This window comes from Alexandromys fortis, unplaced genomic scaffold (assembly GCF_014885135.2).
Source record: "Alexandromys fortis isolate MF-2015 unplaced genomic scaffold, M_Fortis_MF-2015_v1.1 scaffold_80, whole genome shotgun sequence".
NCBI classification, from domain to species: domain Eukaryota; kingdom Metazoa; phylum Chordata; class Mammalia; order Rodentia; family Cricetidae; genus Alexandromys; species Alexandromys fortis.
In genome coordinates, this window is record NW_026068174.1 from 8,394,720 (window position 1) to 8,405,464 (window position 10,745).

General features: G+C 40.3%; 1 protein-coding gene across 1 annotated transcript in view; it reads left to right on the forward strand.

Moving 5' to 3' along the window:
- Pafah1b1 (platelet activating factor acetylhydrolase 1b regulatory subunit 1) overlaps nucleotides 1–7,645 on the forward strand; it is a 48,854-nt gene extending 41,209 nt beyond the window's left edge. The window contains 2 exon segments of the mRNA XM_050128609.1: nucleotides 2,067–2,247; nucleotides 3,886–7,645. Coding sequence (XP_049984566.1) covers nucleotides 2,067–2,247; nucleotides 3,886–3,959 — 255 coding nt within the window. The 3' untranslated portion in view covers nucleotides 3,960–7,645.
- Nucleotides 7,646–10,745: the final 3,100 nt, after the last annotated feature.

A 10,745-nucleotide genomic window follows, 5' to 3' on the forward strand; every position in this document is an offset into this window, starting at 1 on the left:
AAAAAAAAAAAAAAAAAAAAAAAAAAGGAAGGAAGGAGAAAAGAAAGTATTAACCAGGGGCTTGGAGAGATGGATCAGAGGTTAAGAGCACTGACTGTTCTTCCAGAGGTCCTGAGTTCAATTCCCAGCACCCACATGGTGGTTCACAACCATCTGTAATGTGATCTGGTGCCCTCCTCTGGCCTGCAGGCATACATGGAGCCCAAATGTTGTATACATAATAAACAAACCTTTAAAAAAAAAAAAAGTACTAACCAGATCTTAATATAGAGTATGACTGACACACATAATATAAAGAATTAAAGAATTGATGAGAGAAGGAAAGATGGTAAAGGAGCAGGGCAGGACCAACCAAAACTAAGTAAGTGTAAATACTGGAAAAGAAAATCTACTAATACAAGCAAGTGGTGACCACCTTTGAACCCAGCGCTTTGAGGCAGAAAGATCTCTGAGTTTGAGACCAGCCTGGTTTATAGATTGAGTTCCAGAACAACCAAGGTTACATAGAGAAACCCTGTCTTGAAAGACAGAGATAAAAGAAATTTACAGGTTGGTCCGAGAGTAGTGGTGTTTACAACTAATTGATCACAACCAGTTACAGATTTCTTTGTTCCTTCTCCACTCCCACTGCTTCACTTGACCAGCCTTTTAAAAAAAAAGAAAGAAAAGAAATTTACAGCACTCAAGAGGCAGAGGCAAGAGATCTCTGTAAATTTGAGGTGAGCCTGTTCTATGTAGAATTGCAGCTTACCTGGGACTACTACATAGTCCAGACCCATCTCAAAAAAAAAGTAACTATTATGTTCTAGATTCATTTGTACCATGTTAGAAAAGTGATCTAGTTAGTGGGATTAAAGTGTTGGGATTAGCATGTGCCAGTTCCTGAGTAGGCTAAAAACATTGGAACCTCCTGAAGCAGGAGTTATACCCAATTGTGAGCTGCCTGTCATAGGTGTTGTGAACCAAACTCCGGTCCTCTAAAAGTAGCAGTGCATGTGTTTAATTCCTTAGTCATCTCTTCAGCTCCTCTACATGCTCTTTTTGGGGGGGCTAGGGTGGGGGATTCAAGACAGGTTTCTCTGTGGAGCCTTGGCTTTGTCAGAACTTACCTCTCTGTCTCTGAGTGCAGGATTAAAGAAAGGTGTGAGCCACCGCTGCCTGACTTCTTGACATGTTCTTAATTGTTCAGTTATCTCTTTGGCTCCTCGGTTTTTAATTAATTAATTATGTTTGTTGTGTGATGTTTTACTTTTTTGGCTTTTTGGGGTCTACCATCCAGCTCCCAAATAAACACACACAGAAGCTTATTCTTAGTTATGAATGTTTCTTTTTTTTTTTTTTTTTTTTTGGTTTTTCGAGACAGGGTTTTTCTGTGGTTTTGGAGCCTGTCCTGGAACTAGCTCTTGTAGACCAGGCTGGTCTTGAACTCACAGAGATCCGCCTGCCTCTGCCTCCCGAGTGCTGGGATTAAAGACGTGCGCCACCACCGCCCGGCCTCTATCCAGCTTTTCTTATGTTATCCTGACTACCTCTGGACTTCTATCTTTTTCTGTTTCTGTATACCTTCTTTCTCTGTGGCTTGCTGTGTAGCTGGGTGGCTGGCCCCTGATGCACTCCTCATTCTCCTTCTATTTATACTCTCTACCTGCTAGCCCTGCCTGTCCTTGATCCTGCCTCACTATTGGCCATTCATCTCTTTATTAGCACCATCAGGTGTTTTAGACAGGCACAGTAACACAGCTTCACAGTTAACCAAATGCAGTGTAAACAAGTCACACACCTAAAACTATTATTCCTAACATAGTTTATCGAAAATAGAATCTAGGTTTTGTTTTTCGAGACAGGGTTTCTCTATGTAACAGCTCTGGCTATCCCGGAACTCACTTTGTAGATCAGTCTGACCTCATACTTGATAGTGTCTAGTTTTAATCTTAGTGTTGGGGAGGCAGAGACAGGCAGCTCTCTGAGTCCAGTACAGCCAGGTCTACACATAGAAACCCTATCTCAAAAAACCCCCAAAAATAAAAAAAAATTAAAAGTATTATGTCCCAAATGATACTTAAATAAGTCAAATACCTTTTGTCTTTAAGGTGGGTCATGATAATTGGGTACGTGGAGTTCTGTTCCATTCTGGGGGGAAGTTTATTTTGAGTTGTGCTGATGACAAGACTCTCCGTGTATGGGATTACAAGAACAAGCGATGCATGAAGACCCTCAATGCGCATGAACACTTTGTTACCTCCTTGGGTATGTACACATTTTGAGGTTTTTGAGCATTTGAATTTTGGAGTGACAGATGTAACCGTTTATATAACCTTGTGAACTTTTCCAGGTAAGGAATGATCAAGTTCTTCGAGGGTAAAATAGAAAGGGAATATTTTAACCTTGTGGGTCCCAACCAGTGGCTTTAATGTTTCCTTTCTAGAATTAAGCTTATAATAAAAATACTGTTTTCTCTGTTGTACATTGGTTAGAAACTAGACTTGTGAAAATGATATTTGGTGATCATACTCTTGATTGGTAACTTTTTATTTTCTATTAGTTTGTGAATTCATCAGAAGAATTCTTGAGTGCTGTGGATGTTACTCAGTGGTATAACACTTAGCATATTTTGACTGAGACACTATTTCAGTCACCAGTACTGCAGAAGAAGAAGAGCAAAAGATTTTTTTTTTTTTTTTTTTGGATTTTCGAGACAGGATTTTCTCTGTGGTTTTGGAGCCTGTCCTGGAACTAGCTCTGTAGACCAGGTTGGCCTCAAACTCACAGAGATCCGCCTGCCTCTGCCTCCTGAGTGCTGGGATTAAGCCGGCCAAAAGAAATCTTAAATAGTAGCCTGGGGTACATAGCAAGACCCTGTTTCAAGAAAAAACAAATAGGACTGGCAAGATAGAGATAGGTAGAGCAGGTAGAGAAGCTTTGGGGCAGGCACAAAAACCTGTTTGATCACCATATCCCAGACAATGACAGGATAGAACTGAGAGTTGTCCTCTGACCTCTTGTACTTGAGCCTACACACACACACACTGAATAAATACTTAAAATTAGGCGTTGTGACACATGTGGGCAGCAGATATAGGATCATCATGTTCCAAATAGGATATATGGCAAGACCCTGTTTTTGAAGAAAAAAACAAAAAACCCTATAGCACTTTCCTGTAAATACCGTCATGTACTAGAAACCTAGGGAATTGTATATAAGTGTCATGTCCTTGGTATCATTTGGAATTCATGAGAATGAATTCATTATGTTATAGTATACTAGAGTATGATAGACCTTATGGTGACCACAATAAGGCCCTTGGTAAATTAGGAGAATCAGTTGTCAACATAAAGCATTAGTAATAAGCCTGGAGCACAGTATTCAGTAAGTGGGTATGCTAAGTGTGTCCGTGTTCATATTTCTAAGCACCATTTGAGATGGTACTTGTGATATTGAGTTGAGTTTCAACTTTACTGGGTTGGCTTTTTTGTTTGTTTTTTAGAATATTTTTATTTATTTATTATGTATACAGTATTCTATCTGCATGCCAGAAGAGAGAACTATTATTGATGATCGACTTATTGATGGTTTTAAGCTACCTTATGGTCGCTGGAAATTGAGCAGCCAGTATTCTTAATCTCTGAGTCACCTCTCCAGCCCCAAATTTCAACTTTCCTAACCCAACTGATAAGCTCAGTAATTTCTAGGAGTATGGTGTGTGTATAAAGGAAGTCATGTGGAGGCATATGCTCATAGAATTTCAGTGCATGGAAGCTGAACTGGAAGAAATCAAGTTCAAGGCCTGCCTGGGCTATATAAAATACTCTTGTCTCAAAAATGAGCAAAAAAACTCTATCTGGCTTAGTATGGTTTGAAAGCACGCCTTTTCTTTTCTCTTTCAGATTTCCACAAGACGGCACCCTATGTGGTTACTGGCAGTGTAGATCAAACAGTAAAGGTGTGGGAGTGCCGTTGATTGAGTCTCATTTGGTTCTTCCTCCCTTTTTTTCCTCTGGATGCACTCTGATGATACAATGGTTACCCCATTTGAGCGCTGTTTAAATAAATATTGTCCTTTCATGTAAATTATTCTGGATGTAGATTGAGCTTATTAAATGTTACACACAAAGTATTCATGCATGGTGAATCCAAATTGTATACTGTAAATTACATATGTTGTCTAGAAGTACCATAGGGTTTAAAAACCTGGGCTGGCATTGGTCACACCAGGCCTACAAGGGCAGAAGTTGAATAAATTGAACTAGGGCACTAAACTGAATAGTTGACAGTGTCGTTTTATGTTGGATTATTAATTATTGTTTTTCTTCCTGCTATCTGTTGGTGCCTGACTTGATGGCCTCATTTTGGGAAAAGTTGTGGTTATTAGGGCTTTTTCTGAAATGTGTATCTATGTAACATCACTTAAGTGTGCTTAATAAATCTTTAAGGGTGTTAGATAAATAAGACTACAATTCAGAATCTTTTGCTCCATCTGTGTAATTAATGGGGATTACACATTGAAGTTTTTGTCATGACCCCTTTGCCAAATCAATAGGATATGTTTGTTTTGGCAGCCTATCAAGCAAAGGCTAGTGGTATATTTATGTAAGAAAATGATCGTAACTCTCAAGAAAAATCTCAGCAGCTAATAATAGTGAATCCTTTTTTCATTTGGGTCTTACTGCTTTGTAAACAGGTCAGGAGAACACTGTCCTACTCTAAGCTTCTCTCCACACCAGACATGCTTTGAGTTGTATTCTCCGTACTGTTGGACTGTGTAGTCATGTGACTCCCCAGTAAAATTTGATCTTCCCATTGAGTGTCATGGTACAGATAAGTCACTGTGTTTATGATGTTTTTAGGGGTGTGCAATGTGCATTTCAGAATAACAAATGCTGAAAAACTTGCATGCCTATTTTAAAGGAGGAGGAACAACGGCAGTTTTCAACATGAACCTGAACTGCTTCACTTAAAGTTATAGAAAGTGGCAGGGTTTAATGAAGCATGCATAGAAATCAACTGGGGTTTTCATCTTTGTTTATATGTAAATGTTTAAGTATATGGACCTATCTGTAAGTGGATATGTCTATATATGTATATCACACATACAACCTCCATGTTGTTGGGTCTTGAATTTTTGAAGTGCTAAATCATATGAGTAGAGTAAATCTTGCTGTGGATTACCAACCACAGCCATGCTTTTGATGCTTCTGGCTCTGAGGGGCTTTTCCAAACTAAAAGAAAGCCACCTTCTTTATTCTCCACTCTAATGTGGCCATTCACCGTTTTATACATCCCTGATATGTTGTATATTTTGATCCAAAGTTACTACAGTAGGGTTAAGAGAATTTTGCCCATGACGTTTGGAACACTATTCCATTATCGGTTGTTAATAAAGAATTCCATTGCCTAGTTAACCAACCTTTTCTTCTTAAGAAAATCAGTTTCAAAAGTTAACAGAAACAAGGAAATAACAGTGACAGTTTAACAATAATTTTTATTCATTTTTGTAATATATGATTTTTTTAAATGTCCCTTTAAGTATTTAAAGGAAATTAGATTCCTGAAAGGACAAAAGATGAGAGTTAATGTACTGTAGATATACGCAGAGGTTAGATAACTAGGAGCAGCTTAATGTCTAGCATGTGTCCTTGTTCATCCACTTGTTTGCTCTTAATACAGTCCTCAGACATGTCTCTAGAAAGGAAAAGTGTTTTCAGAATTAAATGGCTATTTTTGAGGACAAAAACTCAATCTTGATTCCGCAAACACTGTAGGTTTGTTTTAAGGGCAACATTGCCTCACACCCCTGCTTACATTGAAGTCTTTTTTTCCCTTAGCTGTTCCGACTGGATTTTTCTCCAAAAGCTATGGAAAATATCTTTGTTCTCATTTGCTGCTATTTCTTGTCCTATTTCAAGAATATAAATACATAGAAATGGTGCATCTTAACATTTGTTTGTGTTTAAATGTCTTGTCTTTTAATTCAGTTTTAGCATGTAGCAACATAAATTGTTTAAGGGTAAGCCACAACATCTAGACATCATTTATAGAAACAGTAAAGAATGGTACCAATGTAGAGGAGCAGAGCTGCTGTTCTGGGTTTCTTCCCCTGCAGCGGTGACTCACTGACAAAGGAGGAGGGAGTGCTCTGTAACAAAGCTGTCCTTACTTGGGAGATCACCACAGCCTGCTGCTTAGCTGAGTTATTAGACATCTTCCACTTAAGCAGCAGCGAACAATGAATCTCAGGGATGGTCCACAGCTGGATCCAAACATAAGGAGCCCTGTTTGAGTAATGAAGGGGGTGGGGGGAGGGGGCAACATCCACATCTGGCATCAGATTTGCAAAGGTTTCTTGCACTGTTGTTTGACACTGCCCTGTTGATGCCCTTACTTTTATGTTACTGTTTTCTCTGCTGTCTACTCCTGTGCCTTGCCTGGGATAAGGACAATGATAAAATTACTGGTTTGGGTTATAAGTAGAGGACTTTATGAATTAGTTAGCGGTTCACTGCTGCTTTGTTACTTTCTCAGTCAGGTTGGCCACTTACTAAGAAACAAAAAGCCGGTAGAATTGTGTCCTAGGATGATTGTTGACTGTGTGTGTAAACAGACATTCCAGTGCCACCTATAGCACAGCGTGCCCAAAAGTCCCAACCGCATGGAGAGTGCAAGCTGCAGAAGTTTGTGTAGACATGGCCTGGAGAATAGTTGCTTTTGACTTGGCATCTTGCACTTTAGGAAACCAAGACCGTCCTGTCTGCATGTGGTGTGACCAATGGTGTGCCTAGAGCATTACCCACAATTGCTAGTGTTAGCAATCCGTCCTGGGCCATGGCACACTGTAGTCCTTTGGAAGCTTTGACTATAGGCTCACCAAGCCCAGTATCCTGTTTGCCTCTTTCTGTTTCCATGTGAATTTCCAGATAATACCACTCAATAAAAAGTTTATTTTTTTTGTTTTTTTTTTTTTTAATTTAAAGAAAAATTATTTAAAAATAAGGACATTTTGTTTGTTGGCAGTGGTGGCTTGATAATCCTTAAGCAACTGAAGTTGAACTAGAAGGAAAAGGCACTTAAAATGGTTACTCCTGCTGTCCAGCTGTATATAAATAAAGTCAATGTGTTGGTTAATCTAGATGGTGCAAAGAATGTCCTGGTAGACAAGCAACATGGGCAAAATTGGAAGAAAGGTTTTGGGTTTTTCCAGTGGGCTGGGTGGGGTGGGCTGGGGACGCTGGACTCACAAGTCACAACTGGAACTGGCCTTTTATCCTTCCACTGTATCATGTAAGTAGCTGCTTTCTCGCCTGCCTATCCTTCAGGCTCCCCAAAGCTCACTCTGAAGATGTTAGAAATAAACACAAACTCTACAAGGTAGAAGTTGATCCTGACACTGACATGAAGGCAAGCGCTGATTTCATATGAACGTTGCGGAGGTGGTAATCGGAGGAAACAGTTCCCCAGATTGTAAGAGTTCACTGAAGATATCGACACAATTTTAAAAATCAGTAAAGGAATGTATATAATATTGCTCTTGTGTTTTACAGTAAGATTTGTTGCTCTCAGACTGTGTAAAACAAAATTTATTCATGTTTTCTGCATATTAAAAATCTTATTGTACCAATTGGTAAACTATTAAATGCCTATAAAACTAGATGTGCTGGGGTTTTTCAATGGGTATTGGGGATGGGACTGTGTTGTTTGTGCACAGATCTTAAGATCTTAGGAAGTGAGGCGCCTTTTTTTTTTAATGTATTTATTTTTTTGGCACCGAACAAGATACAGTTGGCCATGCTTCTGAGCCTTTGGGAGCTTGGCTAGTACTATTGTTGTCTACTGTCTTTCTGGAGGAAGCAAGTACACAGTAGGGGTCTTGTAGCAATAGGCTTGAACAAAGCTAGGACTGCATTGTGTAGCTAAGCCCCACCCTTCCCTTCTAGCTGCCTGTTCCCTGTTAGACTCAATCCCATTTTGTTTCTAGGTGAGCCTTTTATCTAGCATCTCTTTCCTTGGAGTTGTAACTATCCTTAATGTTTCAAGTTTATGAAATTACCAAAATACATCTTCATGCTCATAACTGCTCTAGATGCCCTGACTCTTCCTGATAGTGCATATCCTTGGTTATCTTCAGCCTTTTAAGTACAACAGCACCACCTCCCGTTGGAAAGAGCCTTCCCAGCAAGAGAAGCTGAGCAAGAATGTATTTGCCAGCTTTTCTGCTTGACTGGTAAGAGCCTAACATTGGATTTGACCGCTTTCCTTCTGACTTGAGTTCTAAATTTAGTATCATATGCTATTGTAGTGACTTTGAAAGCACACATTGGCCTTTTGCCAATTTTCCCTGCTCTCAAGGCAAGGAAAATAGCTTTGTGGCCACAATGCCACATCCATCCTTTTTGGTTAGTCTGGTGTAAACTGAAATGTGCGGGCATGAATTAACTGCTCACAGCAGCTCTGTTCCTGAGCCCTGTAGATCAGGCTGCATTCAGAGATTCACCGGCCTGTCTCGGAACACTGGAATTAAAAGGGACACCACCACCATTAAAAATTTTAATACTTGTCACCCTTAAATTTCTTTTTTTAATATTTATTTATTATGTATACAATATTCTGTCTGTGTCTATGCCTGCAGGCCAGAAGAGGGCACCAGACCCCATTACAGATGGTTGTGAGCCACCACGTGGTTGCTGGGAATTGAACTCAGGACCTTTGGTAGACCAGGCAATGCTCTTAACTGCTGAGCCATCTCTTCAGCCCATCACCCTTAAATTTCTAAATTAACTTATTTGTGTGCACTTGTACTACAGAATGTGAAGGTCAGATCATTTGGAATGGATTCTTCCACCAAACTGATTTTTGGCAATTTCTACTGAACCATCTCACTGGCAAGATGATGCCTTTTTAAAGGCAGGGTCTCTCTATGTAAGCCTGAAACTCAAGGCATCCACCTCTACTTTTTGTGCTGGGACTAAGAGCATGCACCACCACACCTGGCTGCTTTAACTTTTTGAGAGGGTAGGAGGTAGTTTTGAAACTACTTTGCTTACCTCTGGCTATCCTGGAATTCCAGTGATAGCTCTGCCTCAACATGCACCACCACAACCCTAGCTTCCTGATGGTGTCAGTGGAGTACCACTGTTTTGAGGTAGATCCAGGTGCAGAGCTACTCTGGCTCACTTTAAAATACTTTATTCTCACTGGGTAGTGGTGGCTCACACCTTTAATCCCAGTACTCGGGAGGCAAAGGCAGGCAGACCTCGGTGAGTTGGAGGCCAGCCTGGTTGTTCTACAAGAGCCAGTGCCAGGACAGGCTCCAAAACTACAGAGAAACCCTCTCTTCAAAAACAAAGTTTATTCTTAGCTATAGGACACACAGGAATTCCTGAGGTTATCTTGGAGGCTTCAACAATAGCTCCTTATTACTTGAGTTGTTAAAAGATCTTACTGGCCACTGAAATGGCTAAGCAGGTTAAAGTGCTTGCTGTCCAAGCCTGACTTGAATTCTGTCCCAAGTCATCCTCTGAGTTCACATATGCATTGTCTGTACTCAAATTATCTACACATAATTTAAGATTTTACTTAATCTTATTTTTTTCGAGACAGGATTTCTCTGTGTGACAGTCCTGGAACTAGACCACGCTGGCCTTGAACTCAGATCTACTTATCTCTGCCAAGTGCTGGGAATAATGCCATGCACTGCCACCGCCTGGCCTTTTTTTTTTTAAAGCCAGGAAGTGATGGAGCAACTTTAATTCCAGACCCAGGAGGCAAAGACAGGCCAGACTCTATATAGTGTGTTCCAGGACAGCAGAGACTGTAACACAGAGAAACTGTCTCGGAGAAAAACAAAAATCTCTAAGCAATCGCTCCCTCCTCCCAATACTTTACAAAAAATGCTTAACACTAATATGCTTGAGGGAACAACCAAGAAAAATGGGCCTCCATGGTTGACTAGTATGAACTCCTCTACAGCAGTCTCAACTTTGTGTGATGTTCCTTTCCAGAAGTGATGTGCCCAATGTGTTCAGAACAAAGGGAACCAGGCACTTCCACTTGGGACATAAAGGCATGATCAGATCGCTTGGGTCATATTCAGCTTTAAAGTGATTTCAAGGCCAGCCTGGGCTGTAAAAGACCTGTCTTAAATGATCAAATACAACCATTATAAAAGGCACTAGGGAACATGCACAGACCACATAAAATTAGTGGGTACTTACGGATGTTACTTAGTATGGAGATCAGGGACATCTTTCTGACTGGCTTAAGAAAGAAGGACCACAAATTAAGACTGAGATTTTTCAGAAAGTCTAAGAGATCAAAGACATCAAAATTAGACTCTAGGATTTTGTAATTTCTGATCATCATTAAGCGGGAAAATGTTCAAGCCATTGTGTCCTCAGGTCTGTCTAGTTGGCCACCTCTTCCCTCTACTTCACTGGCTTTAATTGCAAAAGCAGCACTCCTGTTCTCCAAACAGAGTGTTGCTCAGTCTACTGGCTGCAAGGGAAGGGAATGAGGCACAATTAGGTGTCCAGAGGACCACCAAGTCCTAGGAACCCAAAGCCTGTACCAATACATCTCCTTTTTTCTTGTGTAGGGACCAGCTGAATTGGAGTTCCACTTTCCACTCAGTGACTTGATAAACATAACCTTGAATTTGACCCAATATATACATAATTATCTCAATAGCATTTCTGACAGCCTCCCTGAGACATAGGAGCCTAGCTCACAGAGCACACAGGGTGAGCCTGGGGCA